This window comes from Pseudophryne corroboree, chromosome 2 (assembly GCF_028390025.1).
Source record: "Pseudophryne corroboree isolate aPseCor3 chromosome 2, aPseCor3.hap2, whole genome shotgun sequence".
NCBI classification, from domain to species: domain Eukaryota; kingdom Metazoa; phylum Chordata; class Amphibia; order Anura; family Myobatrachidae; genus Pseudophryne; species Pseudophryne corroboree.
In genome coordinates this window covers 954,016,743-954,036,023 of record NC_086445.1, presented here as the reverse complement: position 1 = coordinate 954,036,023, position 19,281 = coordinate 954,016,743, and the positions used below count along the sequence as shown (strand labels likewise).

The 19,281-nt window shown below is 44.5% G+C and overlaps 1 protein-coding gene across 2 annotated transcripts in view; it reads right to left on the bottom strand.

Annotated features, from left to right (window-relative positions):
• Window positions 1-1,744: 1,744 nt before the first annotated feature.
• The window catches only part of GBE1 (1,4-alpha-glucan branching enzyme 1), a 446,779-nt gene continuing 429,242 nt past the window's right edge, over window positions 1,745-19,281 (bottom strand). For both annotated transcript variants that reach the window (XM_063956309.1, XM_063956310.1), the window contains exons 16-17: window positions 11,821-11,940; window positions 1,745-8,121 (exon numbers count right to left, since the gene is read on the bottom strand). In XM_063956309.1, the coding sequence (XP_063812379.1) occupies window positions 8,068-8,121; window positions 11,821-11,940 (174 nt within the window). In that variant the 3' untranslated portion in view covers window positions 1,745-8,067. The remainder of the gene's footprint in view (window positions 8,122-11,820; window positions 11,941-19,281) is intronic.

Here is a 19,281-nt window from a genome sequence, read left to right as displayed (position 1 = left end):
TGACCTGGTGATGTGCGGTGCCTGGTTTCCTCCAAACATGACGCCTGGCATTCACGCCAAAGAGTTCAATCTTTGTCTCATCAGACCAGAGAATTTTGTTTCTCATGGTCTTAGAGTCCTTCAGGTGCATTTTGGCAAAATCCAGGTGGGCTGTCATTTGATTTTACTAAGGAGTGGCTTCCGTCTGGCCACTCTACCATACAGGCCTGATTGGTGGATTACTGCAGAGATGGTTGTCCTTCTGGAAGGTTCTCTTCTCTCCACAGAGGAATGCTGTATCTCTGACAAAGAGACCACTGGGTTCTTGCCTGGTCACCTCCCTGACTAGGGCCCTTCTCCCGATCGCTCAGTTTAGACGGCCGGCCAGCTCTAGGAAGAGTCCTGGTGGTTCCGAATTTCTTCCATTTACGGATGATGGAGGACACTGTGCTCATTGGGACCTTCAAAGCAGCAGATATTTGTCTGTACCCTTCCCCAGATTTGTGCCTCAAGACAATCCTGTCTCGGTGGTCTACAGACAATTCCTTTGACTTCATGCTTGGTTTGTGCTCAGATATGCACTGTCAAATGTGGGACCTTATATAGACAGGTGTGTGCCTTTCCAAATCATGTCCAATCAACTGAATTTACCACAGGCAGACTCCAATTAAGCTGTAGGAACATCTCAAGGATCATCAGTGGAAACTTTTTTCACGGTTTCATTTTGGGGTATTGTGTGTAGAATTTTTAGCAAAAAATGAAGTTATTCCATTTTGAAATAAGGCTGTAACATAACAAAATGTGGAAAAAGTGAAGTGCTGTGAATACTTTCCGGATGCACTGTATCAGTCCATCTATGTTCCTATAAGTGTGACTTTCAGCGTTCTTGTTGCATCGTCCCCTATTTGCGTCCGTGCTTCATTCATCATTATTAGTATCTGGACATGTACCAGCCCCATGCCGGGTGCAATAGAGTGGTCTGAAACAGTCGTCCCAACTGCATCTTAACACCTAATAGAAGCACACATTTCACAATATAAGACAATGACACTCCCAACAACAATCAGCCACTTATGCGCATCTTGACACTAGCTGCCAAGAAATGCCTAATTTACGTTAGTCTCTGTTACATACAGTATACATCTGTGTGTGTGTGTGTGTGCAGTTGAACATTTTTCTTAAAGGACAATTTAGTCAAAACTTAACAGCGTCTGTTTTTTAGAGTCTACACTGGAAGAGCAGGGTGCACTGAAAAGGGTTCCTTTTTTTTAATGTTTCTGCAATCAGTGACTTTAAAACATTTTCTGCTGGGTGAGATGCGGAGTGTGAAAATTATTTTACTGCCGCCTTTACCACTTTACATAAGAATTACGTACAGTAGGTCACACAGACTCTTTGTTTAATCGACTACAAATGGCATGGTAATGACATTAATATATTTCAACATACAGTATCTAAAGTACATTTGAAAATCACAGCTGGAGAAGTGCTGTAAACCATCATGTAATTTATACCGTGACCAAATCAAACCGACCTGTAAGTCTAGTATTTGTATTGTAAATAGCACCCGACATGTATAAACAGTAAAATGCTTGCCTAATTTGTCAATATTAAAATTACATTTCAACACGACTGTTTCCAGTCATTTTAATTATGAAACCACCTACTGCTTTTGTAGTCATTCAACTCACAAAACAACATTTGATCCCATTACTAGTGTAATAGAAAATACACATTCGCACAAATAATGAAAGTGAACACGACATTTCCAATTGTTTTGTTTATTTCAAAACAGCAAACCTGACTTTTGATTCTGTAAACTACAGTACATAAATTATCCTTTCAGTGAAGACAAAAACATACACTGAAAAACACTGAAATCATATAATTCTTATGAATAACAATTGTTCTATTACATTGTAACAATCTATGCACAAACTTCAATAAGTAAACCTCTTTTGAGAAACATGTAAAACAGACATGTCTGCATTTCAACGTGTTGAGAAAATAGAATTAGACGAGATTAACACTTTTACATGAAAATCTCCCGTGTAATATTCAGCTATAAAGAGTGTTCACCTTCAATTTATTAGAATCTAGCGACCGCACGGAAGTCCTACATGGCCCCATTTGGTTCCTGGAGAATTGACTGTATATACGTATGTTCTCATGAATATTAATTTAGCTAAGAAAACAACTGCAGTGTTTTTGTGAAAGGTACACTTTAAACACAATGGGGCATGTGTATTAAAGCTTGGAGAACGATATAGCATACTTGCCTACCCTTCTGGAAGCTGCGGGAGACTAACAAAGTTTTGGGTAGTCTCCGCAGCCCCAGAAGAGTAGGCGGCTCTTCCACGTCCTGCCCACTTCTTAGTGATTCTGGCAGGATGGTATGATAATTGCCACCAGCAGTCGCGAGCCGCAGGGAGGAGGCGGGGCTAAATGACTAGCATTACGTAATTGTGCTCAGCCCCTTGTCACAGACTCGTGAATCGCGGGGGTTTTCTGCCTGTAGCGCCAACCTTTTGCCGTGGACATGCAAATCGCGAGTGTTTTACTGTATGGGGGCGGGGCCTAATGATGCAATGGTTCAGCTCCGCCCCCCAATGTGCCGTGCAGTGTCTCCTCTCTGGGTTTCTCCCAGAGAGGAGACTTGAAAAGTAGGTAACTATGGATAAAGTGGAGAGAAATAAAGTAATAACCGATCAGCTCCTGTCATTTTTTCAAATACAAGTGACAGAAGCTGATTGGCTGATACTTCCTCTCTCTCCAAGCTATGATACATATGCCCCAATATCATCATAGAAACACTGGTGCAACACCATAATAGCAAAGTAATATGAGCAATAAAACAATTTAGACAGGCTGTAAAAAAACAAAAAACAAAAAAAAAAAACTACTTTAAGGTGACCGGTGACTGGGACTTTAGTACCAAACAAAGCACGGAGCCACCTGACTACTAACCTCTGCTGGAAATGAGTTCAGTACCAGGTTTGCTGTCTAATATGAGACATGATTCATTAGTGTTGGCAGGAGGTGGAATAAACGTATGTACAATATCAGGTTATCTATATGCCGCCATCTAACTCAACAACCAAATAATGTGGTGTGTGTCAGATGTGCAAAATTGGTTTAATATGTAGAAAGAGTGTTTATGCTGTTCGGTTGTTATAGCATTGCTACAAATGATTGATTTGTTATATTATAATTGGTTACCGCGCTAAGTATTGAAGATTACCTGTGGGTTCATGGACAAACGGTAAAGCGTAGTGGCTGTAAGCTCTGATATGTTCAATAGTCGGGACTTGTAACATTCTCACAACCTACAGCAAGCAGATCATTATCACGCAAATATTTTTAATTTCTACTTGAATTTTATCACCCACAATGGCTTTAGGAAACCACTCATTTAGAGAATGAGTGGATTTTTTGGGGGACAAATTCTGTCCTGCTCCATGGATGAACTGGACAAGAAAGATTGTAATGAACACTCTACAGCACAGGTTCTCAAACTCGGTCCTCAGGACCCCACACGGTTCATGTTTTGCAGGTCACCTGTAGATTTTTAAAATGTGGCAGTTGGTGATATACAGTGCAGCTGCTGGGTGACATGGAAAACGTGAACCGTGTGGGTTCTTGAGGACAGAGTTTGAGAACCACTGCTCTACAGTATGTATGGGGATCAGTATGATTTACAGATGGACGGGATGTTGGCTGTCAGCATACCGACAGTGGTATCCCATCCGTCGGTATTCTCACTGCATCCCATTTGTGTAATCTATGGAAGTGGGGCATAGTTGGAATAAACAGTGTGATCTATCTGTATAAGTGACAGGGTCATAGACTGGCATTTTTCCCCAAAGAACATTTATCCACGGTGAGGTTTTGGTAGCCACTGGCAAAGTTTGCCAATAGTCCCAGAAAGGACACTACTGAGACGGATATTACACTTCAAATGATTAACTCATCCACTGCATGTGAAAACATAATACCCATCAATACAGTACATACAGTATAGGTTAACACTCAGTAACAGAATAATACATGTTAAAGTATTGTGGTCAATTCACAAGAAAGGTTGAGACAAGACACATCTGATTATACACAGTCTGGTGAGAGCTGGTGCACACTATAAACAGACAACTGTACAAATGCCTGGTGTATTGCTCAGCCATAGAAGCACACAGTATGTACAATAATTCCGAATAACATTGATTTTGAAAGTACGGAAAACTTGTAACAAAGATGTTAGAATCAGTAAGTCAGTATGGACCATGGTCCTCAAAAGCAGCTTATTGCATTTTATTTGAGAAGATTGCAGTAAGAAAGATATATAACTATGTTCCATGGAAAATAAAAAAACTGTTCTAGGAAAATTAATAAATAAGTCAGAAATACCATCTAAAGGAAAAATGTTATTTTCATTACAAACATAATACTTGATTTCAAATTCTAATACAAATTGCTTTTCTAAGTAGCATAACACTAAAGCAAGTGCTATAAAAATAAACACAAATAATATAGTATGATTGCACCTAAACCAAATACATTCCAGTTCAACAAATTTTAAATAAAAACAAGAAAAAAAAAACCCCCAAAACTTTCTCCTTCAAAAAACTTGAAATTGTAATAATTACTTATTGTGTTATATCAATTTTGTGATGTGTGCTGGCTTCCTGTCTTCATTGGTAGAATATACCGGCTCATCAGTCAGAATCCAGACAGATCCAGGCGGTAAGTACTGGATTAGGGTTAGGCACTAGGGAGAGGGTTAGGGTTAGGCTGCGGGAGGGCACGGTAAAGGTTTGACTGCAGGAGGGGGTGGTTAGAGTTAGGCTGCAGGAGTGGACAGTTAGGGTTAGGCTGCAGGAGCGGACAGTTAGGGTAAAGGTGGGTACACACTAATAGATATATCTGCAAATCAATTGATCTGCAGATATATCTATGGACGGATCGAGCAGTGTGTTCAGCACACACACTGCTCGATCCGTCGGAGACTGACGTCATGAACTGGGCGGGCGATTACACATGCCCGCCCAGTTCAGCTGTCAATCACCGCCAGCCGCCGCAGCATGTGTACGGGCGGTCGGCCGACCACCCCGTACACACACAGCGACGCGCCAATAAATCGGTAGAAATATTGGCCGTCGGCTGTGCTGCGCGGCCGACGCGATACGTCTGTGAACGACGGAGTTCACAGACGTATCGGCCGTATACACTGGCCGACGGTCCCGCGATATATCGGCCGTTCAAGAGAACGGCCGATATATCGACCAGTGTGTACGGGCCTTTAGGCTGCAGGAGTGGACAGTTAGGGTTAGGCTGTAGGAGTGGACAGTTAGGGTTAGGTTGCGGGAGGGGATGGTTAGGGTTAAACTGCAGGACGTGACGGTTAGGGTTAGGCTGCGGGAGTGGATGGTTAGGGTTAGACTGCAGGAGGGGACGGATAGAGTTAGGCTGCAGGAGGGGACAGTTACGGTTAGGCTGCGGGAGGGGACAGTTACTGTTAGTCTGCAGAAGGGGATGTTAGGGTTAGGCTGCAGGAGGGAACAGTTAGGGTTAGGCTGCAGGAGGGGATATTAGGGTTAGGCTGCAGGAGGGGACGGTTAGGGTTAGGCTGCAGGAGGGGACGGTTAGGGTTAGGCTGCAGGAGGGGACGGTTAGGGTTAGGCTGCGGGAGGGGACGGTTAGGGTTAGGCTGCGGGAGAGGACGGTTAGGGTTAGGCTGCAGGAGGGGAGGTTAAGGTTAGACTGCAGAAGGGGATGTTAGGGTTAGGCTGCAGGAGGGAACAGTTAGGGTAAGACTGCAGGAGGGGATATTAGGGTTAGGCTGCGGGAGGGGACGGTTAGGGTTAGGCTGCAGGAGGGGACGGTTAGGGTTAGGCTGTGGGAGGGGACGGTTAGGGTTAGGCTGCGGGGGGGACGGTTAGGGTTAGGCTGCGGGAGGGGACGGTTAGGGTTAGGCTGCAGGAGGGGACGGTTAGGGTTAGGCTGCGGGAGGGGACGGTTAGGGTTAGACTGCAGAAGGGGATGTTAGGGTTAGGCTGCAGGAGGGAACAGTTAGGGTTAGGCTGCAGGAGGGGATATTAGGGTTAGGCTGCAGGAGGGGACGGTTAGGCTGCAGGAGGGGAGGCTAAGGTTAGACTGCAGAAGGGGATGTTAGGGTTAGGCTGCAGGAGGGAACAGTTAGGGTTAGGCTGCAGGAGGGGATATTAGGGTTAGGCTGCAGGAGGGGACGGTTAGGGTTAGGCTGCAGGAGGGAACAGTTAGGGTTAGGCTGCAGGAGGGAACAGTTAGGGTTAGGCTGCAGGAGGGGATATTAGGGTTAGGCAGCGGGAGGGGACGGTTAGGGTTATGCTGCGTGAAGGGTGGGTTAGGGTTAAAATACTTACCAGGATCCGTAGGGATTTTGACTGTGGGAATGCCGCTGTCGGCATCCTGACCATCAGGATTATGACGGCTGGGATTTTGTACCCAACCAGTTATAAAATATTTATTTTGTGACATAAGGGTCTATGTAGTAACCCTTAGAGCGTGATAAAGTGTATGGAGATAAAGTACAGCCAATCATCTCCCAACTGCCATGTTACAGGCTGGTTTTGAAAAAATGACAGGAGCTGGTTGGCTGGTACTTTATCTCGCTCCAAGGTTTAGTACATAGACCCACTAGTACAAAATAAGCCAACGCAGTAAGGCAGTGTTTCCTGATCTCAGGACCCATAACAGTACATGTTCTACATATCTCCTGGATGAAGCACAGATATACTGTATTCAATGTAAGGACTGACATTTTAAAAGATCTTCAGGTGTGTGTCACTAATGACTAAATGTGTGATGCTTTGAGATGCACTGACGTAAAGCCTTGAGGAGTGGATTCGGGATACACTGGTTTAAGACCTTCCGGAGAAGTTGAGTCAAAACATGTTCGGTCCAGCAATTGTTAAGTACAATTTTTTGCACAACACCCTCTTAAACATTACAATAATGAGAAGAGATACATGAATACGTTTGGTTGATGTGGATGCTGAAGACGGTCAATATGTTGACAGCATTATATCGACTAGAGAATACCAACAATTTTGGAATGTGATTTAAAGCATTGCACCTGTGTCGGCATTATAACTTTAGACATGATCATAAAGCATCATGTTTAAAGTTATGATGCCAGCAACGTTATAATGCTTTAAATGACATTACAGCAGTGTCGGTAATCTCCCATCAATATAATGCTGTCGGCATATTGACTGTAAGGCATGCTTTTTAGGTCAAGCAATCTTCCTAATGATCAAGTTGCAAAATGCATTTAACAATATGGCCTTACAGCACAAAGTGTAAAACAAATACAAAATAGTTTTAAAGGACAGTGTAAATGTCTTTAATGGACAGTAACCCGTTAATCAGTTTAGTGCAAATTCATTTAATAACTGCAAACTGATTTAGGCCCAGATTTATCAAGCATTAGAGAGTGATAAATTGCATTGTGATAAAGTACTAACCAATCCGCTCATAACTGTCATGTTATAGGCTGTGTTTGAACAATGACAGGTATGAGCTGATTGGTTGGTACTTTATCACCGTGACATTTATCACTCTCCAAGCCTTGATAAATCTGGTCCTTAGTTACAGCACATTTCTCTTTAAAAAAATATACTTTAAATTGAAATGTTAAAGGGTGGATGTCCGTTAGACACCTGTCGCTTTAAAGCGAACAGCATATTAAATGAACATGACTAAGCACTTTAAAAAAAAATCCCAATGATTTGTACCGCAAAGAATGTGAAAATGTGACTCCTAATTATTTGAATTTCCATTACAAATGACACATCTAGTACTTGTTATACATGTATTGTACAAATGTGTATTGCTAAGCATTTGCAACTGGCAGGCGACTAATTAACCTCTATGCTCTATGTGTGTATATGAATCGGGGATACTGTGTGTTAGTGTTGCAGCTTCTTTATTCATTTTAGTATTGTAAAGTAACCTTGAGCATACTATATGCTGTGACACCGTGTAGCGTGACAATTGTTCTACTTCAAGACAACTTGCGCTCCGACAGTTTAGGTAACGACGCAGCCTCAGTTCTTAGTAGCTTTCAACATTATGAAGGATAAGTGCCACTCTGCATGGAATGTAAACCTGAAACAGATTACAACAATTCAGAAAAAAAGAAAGAAAAGAAAGTGTTAGTAGAAGACGGTCGGTACAAACAGTCAGAACGTAAGATCATTCTGTTTGTGTAACTGTAATAAGCACTGTGCAGCGTGCACAATGGCAGCTGAAGTGGGGAACGTTAGCCACTAGAGTGCAGCAAGACATTTTCAACCGTGGCTAAAATACCTTTAAATGTGCTTTCATCAATAACACTTGAAGGTGCAGCACATTCGTGTCTATTAGAATTATTTAGCAGCTGAAAACAGTTTCAGAGCAACAAATGAGTTCAGTACAATAACATCATGTCTTAGACGTCTCTTGATGTGCTGTACGGAGAGAAAATCATAACCTTCTTCTGTGACAAAACAGGTTACAAAACTGTGTTGGGGGAACATACTGCAACTTGGGTCACTAATGTGTTACGAGAAAGTAAAAACCTTTAGAAATGTTTAGATTCAGAGGCTGTTATATATACTGTATACGTACAGTCCTAATCACCAAAGGCATTAAGGCCCAGATTTATCAAGCCTTATACCCCTTTTCCCCTAGCTCAAAATACACGGGTAAATGCACGGGGGCGCGCATTTACCCGTGTTTTTTGCATGTGGAAAAGGGACCCCCCGCAAAAACCCGGATCAAGTGACCCGTGAATCCTACCTGGGTAAATACCTGGGTAGGACACGGGAATGATCCGGGTAGGGTTGTAGTGTAAACGGGAGCCATGTCGATGCAACACGGCTCCCGTTTACACTGTATGGAAGGGCGGCGCTGGGAGATCATGTGATCTCCCAGCGCCGACCCTGCCGCGTCAGCAACGCGGCAATATGCCGGGTTGGTGAGCGCAGTTGGAAAGGGGGCTGAGCGTGGGCCGCAGTTGGGTAGTACCCGTGTCAGGCTCCCGGCTGCGACCTGTGCTTGTAGGTGGAAAAGGGGTATAAGGGGTATATCACCATAAATTGTATGGTGATAAAGTACCAGCCAATCAGCGCCTAACTGCCATGTTACCTGCTGAGTTTGAAAAATGACCGTTAAGAGCTGATTGGTTGGTACTTTATCACCGTGCAATTTATTACTCTGCAAGGCTTGATAAATCTGGGCCTTAAAATATTTTGGGCCATTTTTCACTGATGACATTTGAAAATGGACAAAATACAGTAGGTAGCAGGTCCTTAACCTGAAACATACACACTGCTCAATAAGGTAAATATCTAAATCAGCCAATCACGTGGCAGCAAGTAAAAGCATTAACCAGGCAGAAATCAGGCTGTCCTTGGGGTCAAAGTGGGATCTTAGACAGTACTAGGTAGGTGTATTTAATAAAGTGGCTAATGAGTGGACAGTGGTGTTACTGGATTTTAGCAGTGTGTCTATAAATAAAATATATGCATATGTTACAACAATCTACAGTCCTTTTCCAGCTGTATATATGACTAATAAAACTCACAATCCTTGTTACTTAAAGAAATGCCTCCAATTTAACCTAGAACACTGGTTTTCATATCAAATCTTTGCTGCCTCGGAAAAGTAATGGATTCTTAAATTCCCTACAAAGTTTGTATACGGTATGTCTGAAATTACTGCAGCAAAGTATTGAGCTCAATTTTATTGCTGGAGAAATTGTGCAAAATATCCTCTCTTTAATATGCACTATGTAAAAAAAAATGTTCATGCACTTATGCGAAGCTAAGAAACTGAAGGCCCCTCCACACGGAACAATATAGGAGACTATCCGACGCATTGGAACGATAAAACAGCTATATTGTTCCGTGTGTATGCGTGATATCAATCATTGTGCGCTCCAGTGGGGTCGCCCGTCGCTTTGCCTGATCCTTCTGCATGTTCAAGAGATCAGGCAATGCGGCGGATGATCCCATGCAGCACTATGCGGGGAAGGGTGGGAGGTGGGATAGCGGACACCGGATCGACCCATGTGTAGGGACTTCCCAATATGTCAGCCCTCGCCTCGTCGGTCGCATCGTCAGTACGCATCGTACAGTGTGTGGGGGCCTTAACTCCTAAAGAGGAGAAACATATAAAATAGCTTCAAGCAACAAGTATAAGTTAACTTAAAGACTTCATCAATCTCTCAGAATAGAGATGTAGCCACATATCTGTATCAAAGTTTCATGAAATTAAACATAACAATTTTCACATGGATTTGAATGGTAAAATATTGCTTTACAATTGCACTACGACATATTACTTTCTCTCCCTAGAGAGCGCTCTGTGCAGCTGTTGGATCATCTCTCACTTAACCGGCATCTGTATTATGACCTGTGACCTCAGTGCTTATTGCATTTGGCAATTTGTATGCAGAACACTGGAAAAATCAGAATGGCAACTTGAGTTTTAAATCATTGGTTTTCCAGTGATTTTTGGGCGATTTGCAACTTGCTGGAAAATAGCTGTTTGCAAAATAAACTGCACCCCATTATATTCAGACATACTGTATGTATGTAGAGCACAGTAAGTAAAGATGTGTTTATCTCTCTAGTGTAAGACAGATATTTGTATTTAATGTGTAGCAGGATGTAGGAGACTGGTCAGCTGTAGCAGCTGAATAACTTTTTGGTCAGCGTCCTTATTTAGCTTCATGAAGTTTTTAGCATAAACATATTAGCTGATCTAGCCCGAACTAGTGTAAGTAGTGTAACACAGCTTTGCCAATATACAACAGACCATACTGTACCTGTAACACGTTCGTTTGCGTCTGTATACACTACGTGTTGATTTGTCTGCAGGACTTGGATGCTCACATATTCCTAATGTCAACAGACTATACTGCATAGTTACCTACTTTGCTGCCTCCTCCTCCGGGAGGAGGCAGCGTTGTAGGTGTATGGGGGGAGTGGCAGGCACAGGATAGGCGGTCCGGGGGCGTGGCCGGCAGCAGGAAGGGCTGTCCGGGGGCGTAACATCAGGGTCGCGTCATCGTGACTCCTCCCCCCCGCTGTGCTGTGCCGAGAAACGAGCCGCTGCATAGCGGGGGGCGGAGCTACGATGACGCGATTCAGCGCGAATCGCGTCATCGGACCCCCTCGGGCCGCCCGCTTGTTCTCTGCTGCGGGCGGCCGAGGGGGAAAGCAGGAGGCTTGCCGACCTTTCCGGGGGGCCGGGAGATTCACCCGATTTTCGGGAGCCTCCCGGCCATTCCGGGAGGGTAGGCAAGTATGCTATACTGTGGTTTTATCACGTTTGTCTGCGTCTGTATATACGGTACTACTGTATTGCATCTGTACGCTGTAATATACTGTATGACATACAGTACAATACTGTAGCATATTATAGCGTAATGAGACCCACCAGTAAAGTAGTTCTTACGTTGTAGTTCGATATTGTATTTTAATGGAGACCACACACATGTGCAATGGTGAGTTTAAAAAAGCAACATCTTGTGGATGATGGCAGATATTACACTTAGGTAACGCCAAACGCTCTGTGCACCTCCCTACGACTAGGCGCGCCTCCCTACGACTAGGCGTGGCTCCTTGCGCCCAGGCACATTGCGTATGCCCGATCGCGACTAACGCCTCAGCCAGCCAAGATAACAAAGGCTTCATTTGTAATGCAGGAATTGTCATTACAACCAGTCATTTAGAGCTATACATTTACATACATTAAACATCTGATTTAACGCTGTCCTCCTTTAAGCATCCAATGTACCGTAATTTAAGTTGTACTTACCAAAATTGAATATGGACGATTATTAAAAGGGACATTCTCAGTAAAGAATTCTGTTCTGTGTTCGAGCCTTTGATGTCCTCCAAATTCTGCGGAATCAGTATCCAATATGATCATATACTTAGAATCAAAGTATTAAGGAACATGATTATCGGACAAAAATAATATAATCTCAATTGAACCAACTGCGCTTAGGGTTCACATATGATATATATATATATATATATATATATACACACATATATATATATATATATATATATATATACATACATATATATACATGCCACGGTGTAACAATTGTATATATTTATTTTTTTGTTTTTGCAGTCAATAATTAAATATCAAGTTTAAAACAAAGAATATAAAAGATACTGTGCACAGTAAAGGAGTTTAAAGAAACATATCTTGCCATGATACTTTGTGTAAAATTTAATAAAAACACAATATGTAATGTAACATTTGGCTGTGGATATCTTAAATAACCATCATACTGTATGAGAGTCAGGGGTAGTGCGTTTTAACCCCATAAATACTTGAATAATTCAGTGTCTCCCACAGGCAATGATATTGCTGGTATTATTATTGTAGAGAACTCACAAGGTTGTAGTTAATGCTGGTCAGAAGCCGAAATACGAATTATAATAACAGCACTTGCTTGATCCTATATAAGATCGAATTTACACAGTGGGTGCTTTAATACAACAATAAATAAAAATAATAAGAATTTACTCACCGGTAATTCTATTTCTCGTAGTCCGTAGTGGATGCTGGATACTCCGTAAGGACCATGGGGTATAGACGGGCTCCGCAGGAGACTGGGCACTCTTAAAAGAAAGATTAGGTACTATATCTGGTGTGCACTGGCTCCTCCCTCTATGCCCCTCCTCCAGACCTCAGTTAGGGAAACTGTGCCCGGAAGAGCTGACATTACTAGGAAAGGATTTGGAATCAAGGGTAAGACTCATACCAGCCACACCAATCACACTGTACAACTCGTGATAACTATACCCAGTTAACAGTATGAACAATAACTGAGCCTCTCTCAACAGATGGCTCATACAATAACCCTTTAGTTAAGCAATAACTATATACATGTATTGCAGAGAGTCCGCACTTGGGACGGGCTCCCAGCATCCACTACGGACTACGAGAAATAGAATTACCGGTGAGTAAATTCTTATTTTCTCTGACGTCCTAGTGGATGCTGGGTACTCCGTAAGGACCATGGGGATTATACCAAAGCTCCCAAACGGGCGGGAGAGTGCGGATGACTCTGCAGCACCGAATAAGCAAACTCAAGGTCCTCCTCAGCCAGGGTATCAAACTTGTAGAATTTTGCAAAAGTGTTTGAACCCGACCAAGTAGCAGCTCGGCAAAGTTGTAAAGCCGAGACCCCTCGGGCAGCCGCCCAAGAAGAGCCCACCTTCCTCGTGGAATGGGCTTTTACTGATTTAGGATGCGGCAGTCCAGCCGCAGAATGTGCAAGCTGAATGGTGCTACAGATCCAGCGAGCAATAGTCTGCTTTGAAGCAGGAGCACCCAAGCTTGTTGGGTGCATGCAGGATAAATAGCGAGTCAGTTTTTCTGACTCTAGCCGTCCTGGAAACAAAGTTTCAGGGCCCGGACTACGTCCAGCAACTTGGAATCCTCCAAGTCCCTAGAAGCCGCAGGCACCACAATAGGTTGGTTCAAATGAAACGATGATACCACCTTAGGGAGAAATTGGGGACGAGTCCTCCATTCTGCCCTTTCCATATGGAAGATCAGATATGGGCTTTTACATGACAAAGCCGCCAATTCTGACACACGCCTAGTCCAAGCTAAGGCCAAAAGCATGACCACTTTAGTTTCCACGTGAGATATTTTAGCTCCACGGTCTTAAGTGGCTCAAATCAGTGTGATTTTAGGAATCCAACACACGTTAAGATCCCAAGGTGCCACTGGAGGCACAAAAGGGGCTGAATATGCAGCACCCCTTTAACAACGTCCGAACTTCAGGCAGTGAAGCCAGTTCTTTTTGAGAGAAAAAGGGATAGGGCCGAAATCTTGGCCTTTATGGATCCTAATTTTAGGCCCATAGTCACTCCTGACTGTAGGAAGTGCAGGAATCGACCCCCCTGGAATTCCTCTGTAGGGCCTTCCCGGCCACACACCAAGCAACCTATTTTCGCCATATACAGTGAAAAAGTCTTGCTGTCAAGTCTTTCCTAGCCTTTATCAGCGTAGGAATAACTGCATCCGGAATGCCCTTTTCCGCAAGGATCCGGCGTTCAACCGCCATGCCGTCCAACGCAGCCGCGGTAAGTCTTGGATCAGACAGGGTCCCTGTTGCAACATGTCCTGACTGAGAGGCAGAGGCCATGGGTCCTCTGAGAGCATTTCTTGCAGTTCCGGGTACCGAGTCCTTCTTGGCCAATCCGGAGCAAAGAATATTGTTCACACTCCTCCGTTTATTACAATTCTCAGCCCTTGGGTCTGAGAGGAAGAGGAGGGAATATATAGACCGACTGGAACACCCACGGTGTTACTAGTGCGACCACAGCTATCGCCTGAGAGTCCCTTGACCCAGCGTAAAACCTTTTTTATCTTTTTATTGAGGTGGGACGCCATGTAGTCCACCTGAGGCAGTTTCCATCAATTTGCAAAACTGCGTGAAGACTTCCTGATGAAGTCACCACTTTCCCGGGTGGAGGTCGTGTCCACTCCCGGAATGAACACTGCTGACAGTGCGCTTACTTGTTTCTCCGCCCAGCGAAGAATTCTGGTGGCTTCTACCCTCGCCACCCTGCTCCTTGTGCCGCCCTGGCGGTTTACATGAGCCCCTGCGGTCTGACTGGATCAGAACCGGTTGGTCGCGAAGCAGGAACTCCGCTTGACTTAGGGCGTTGTATATGGCCCTTAGTTCCAGGATATTGATGTGAAGGCAAGTCTGTTGGCTTGACCACAAACCTTGGAATTTTCTTCCCTGTGTAACTGCCCCCCACCCTCGGAGGCTTGCATCCGTGGTCACCAGGACCCAGTCTTGAATGCCGAATCAGCGGCCCTCGAGAAGGTGAGCACTCCGCAGCCACCACAGGAGAGACACCCTGGCCCTGGGGGATAGGGTGATTAACCGATGCATCTGAAGATGTGATCCGGACCACTTGTCCAGTAAGTTCCATTGTCCTTGCATGGAACCAGCCGAAGGGGATGGCCTCGTATGATGCCATCATCCTTCCCAGGACTCGAGTGCAGTGATGCACTGACACCTGTTTTGGTTTTCAATGGATTCCTGACCAGTGTCATGAGCTCCTGAGCTCTCTCTATCGGGAGATAAACCCTCTTCTGGTCTGTGTCTAGGATCATGACTAGGCGAGGCAGATGAGCTGTAGGAACCAACTGCGACTTTGGAATATATAGAATCCAGTCGTGTTGCCGTTTCACTTCCAGAGAAGGTGATACGCTGTCCAGCAACTGCTCTCTTGATCTCGCTTTTATGAGATCATCCAAGTATGTGATAATAGTGACACCTTGCTTCCGCAGGAGCACCATCATATCAGTCATTACCTTGGTGAAATTGGTAATGACAATCCCGTACCGCAATTCTGAGGTACGCCTGATGAGGTGGATAAATGGGGACATGAAGGTATGCATCCCTTATGTCCCGATTCATTTCAGGCATGCAATGACCGCTCTTAGCGATTCCATCTTGAACCTGAACCTTTTCAGGTATATGTTCAGGGATTTTAATTCAATATGGGTCTAACCGAACCGTCTGGTTTCGGGATTATAACATGGTCGAATAATAACACCCTCTTGTTGAAGGAAGGGACCCTTGACCACCACCTGTTGAAGATACATTTTACGAATTGCAGTTAACACTGGCTTCCTCTCTTGGGGGGAAGCCCGCCGGGTCCTCGGTGAGGGGGCATCTTCTCACAGTCCAGCCTGTATCCCTGCGATACAATTTCTATTGCCCAGGGATCTAACAGGGAGTGAACCCACTTGTGGCTGAACTTACGAAGGCGTGTCCCCACCGGGCCTAGCTCCGCCTGTGGAGCCCCAGCAACATGCGGTGGATTTTTGTAGAGGCCGGGGAGGACTTCTGTTCCTGGGGACTAGCTGTGTTGTACAGCTTCTTTCCTCTGCCCCCGGCTCTGACAAGAAAGGACGCACCTCAGACTTTCTTGTTTCTTTATTCGAAAAGCTGCATTTAATAATGTCGTGCTTTCCTAGGCTGTGCAGGAATATAAGGCAAAATCTCAGAATTACCAGCTATAACTGTGGAGACCAGGCCCGAGAACCTTTCTCCACACAATCCTCAGCCTTCCATATGCCTCTTAAGTCGGCATCATCTGTCCAATGTATATTCTACAGGACACGTCAAGCAGAAATCGACATAGCTTTTGTCTCTAGGACCCAGTATACTCATGTCTCTTTGGGCATGCTTTATAATTATATATCTATCACTTAAGACAGCATCTTAAAATATTTATATGCATACTAGGGTCTCAATCTCTGCTGATAAGGTACCTGTCCACGCTGCCACAGCGCTATAAACCCATGCCGACACAATCGCCGGTCTGGGTAGTATACTAGAATGTGCACGCTATCTGCAGGATCCCTGAGAATAGCTAGTGCAAACAGGACACCCAAGGGGAAGATTCTCAACACATCCTGGCCCTAGTGGGGAAAGGATACAGCCTGAGAATTCTCTTGTGGGAAGCTGCCGTCTCTTGTCTGGAGATTCCCGCTCTTTTTCCTCATGAGAGGAGGGAAATTTACCTCAGCATTCTTCCCCTGTGTACTCTCGTGTCACGGACAGATGAGTCATCAGTGATATGCAAATCATCTTTTATTCCAATAATCATATATTGAATATCTTTTAGCCCTCTTGGCTGTAACTTTGCATTATCGTAGTCGACAGTGGAGTTAAACTCCGTGTCGATACTTTGTTATTTTGGATAGTGAACATAGAGAGACTCTGAAGGACTCTGTGATATAGGGACAGACCAGGGTAGATTTCCTTTCTGTTCCCTAACCTTTTGTGCAATAATTTTACCTCAGCACTTACACATATCCAAACAGGTGTCGGCGTAGTTGACGGAGACACCCTCCCACAAACTTATCCGCTCTATCACCTCCTTAGAGGAGCCTTTTACCTCAGACATGTCGACACACGCGTACCGACACACCACACACACAGGGGATGCTCTATTTGAAGACAGTTCCCCCACCAGGCCCTTTGGAGAGACAGAGAGAGAGTATGCCAGCACACACCACAGCGCTATATAATACAAGGATGTACACTATACTGAGTGATTTTTCCCCTATAGCAGCTTATATACACAGTTTTGCGCCTAAATTTATGTGCCCCCCCTCTATTTTTTACCCTTTGTGTACCAGGATACTGCAGGGGAGAGCCTGGGGAGCTTCCTTCCAGCTGAGCTGTGAAGAGAAAATGGCGCCGGTGTGCTGAGGAAGAAGGCCCGGCCCCCTCAGCGGCGGGCTTCTGTCCTTTTATGTACTTTAATGGCGGGGGTTAATGCACATATACAGTTTATCAGACTGTATTATGTGCTTTTCGCCAAGTAAGGTAATCTAATTGCTGCCCAGGGTGCCACCCCCCCCCCCCCCAGCGCCCTGCACCCATCAGTGACCTGAGTGTGTGGTGTGCTAAGGGAGCAATGGCACACAGCTGCAGTGCTGTGCGCTACCTTAATGAAGACCGGAGTCTTCAGCCGCCGATTTTCAACTTCTCTTCGTTCTTCTGGCTCTGCAAGGGGGACGGCGGCGCGGCTCCGGGACCGGACGACCGAGGACTGGGCCTGTGTTCGATCCCTCTGGAGCTAATGGTGTCCAGTAGCCTTAGAAGCCCAAGCTAGCTGCAAGCAGGTAGGTTCGCTTCTCTCCCCTCAGTCCCACGTAGCAGTGAGTCTGTTGCCAGCAGCTCTCACTGAAAATAAAAAACCTAACAAATACTTTCTTTTCTAGGAAGCTCAGGAGAGCCCCTAGGGTGCATCCAGCTCTGGCCGGGCACAGATACTAACTGAGGTCTGGAGGAGGGGCATAGAGGGAGGAGCCAGTGCACACCAGATATAGTACCTAATCTTTCTCTTAAGAGTGCCCAGTCTCCTGCGGAGACCGTCTATACCCCATGGTCCTTACGGAGTACCCAGCATCCACTAGGACGTCAGAGAAAAATATATACAATTGTTACACCATGGCATATATATATTTTTTATGCATATGTGAACCCTAAGCGCAGTTGGTTCAATTGAGATTGTTCATATTTTTACATTCACAGGGGTTTATTCCCAATAGCGAATAGTGGTCACAGTTGTGTGATTTAAATTATACATTATGAACTCATTTATTTGAACATCAGTGTCTAGGTATTTATAAACTGGTCAAAATAATATAATGATACCAAACTTTATAAGAAGTGGAAGGCCAGCAGATTATGAAGGGGGGGATTCAATCGAGGGTGAAGGGTGCGTTAAAATGTTGCAGCAATGGCAGCCCGATTTGTACCCTTCGCCTGGCTGATCTGCTCCCCAATTTGCACAAAAAAGTGGTCGCTACCCTATGGACTAGCGAACAGGCGAACACTTTTGAGCGAGATCCCACCACTGTGAAGTGTAGTGTAGCAGGTGTTATGAGGATTCTGCCGGGAGATGATCTCGCTGGCAATTTTAAAACCCCTACAGGTATATAAAGATGTAGCAACGCTCATCGCGGCTACATCCTGCCGGGACATGCATTCCCGGTGTGGCTAGGTGTGCGCACGCCGGGCTGCCTCTTTTGCCACCCCATTCACTGTAAATGGGGTGCATGCGTGTCTGAGACATGCACGCAGTCGCGGCAAACAAGCCTAGAATGCGCCTGAATGTAGCCACGATGAGTGCGGCTACATCTGTATATATATATATATATATATATATATATATATATATATATATCTACCTATCTATCTGAAGTTACTCAATAAAACTGCATCAAACATATTTAAAGTTAATGTGTTTACATTTTACAAACAAATGTGGACAAATATAAGAGGGCTCAAAACCAAACTTTAAATTTTATTATTTCATGTAGTCATTATTAAAATGTGCCCCTGTGCAGTTACTTTGATATCCTGTGTACTCCACTCTCCACCTTCCGCCTCATGAATGTACTTCCCTGTGCAATGACTGCCATTGCACAGGGAAGAAGGGAGTAGAGGAGGATCACCTGTAAAAACCTGGCAAATGGTGAGTAGGTTCTCTCCAAACCAAATAGGAGATATCAATAAGTTCATGCATCTGTTAAAGAATCCCACAACTCTCCTTGGGTGTATAACTAACAAAAACAATATCTCTTGCCACTGTGATGCCTACTGACACAGCCACAACTCCCCAAATATGGGGGAGACTGACTATCCAAACTACTTTATTAAAAAATAAAAAATTCTGCCAGCACAGAAGATCACCTTGCCTTCTC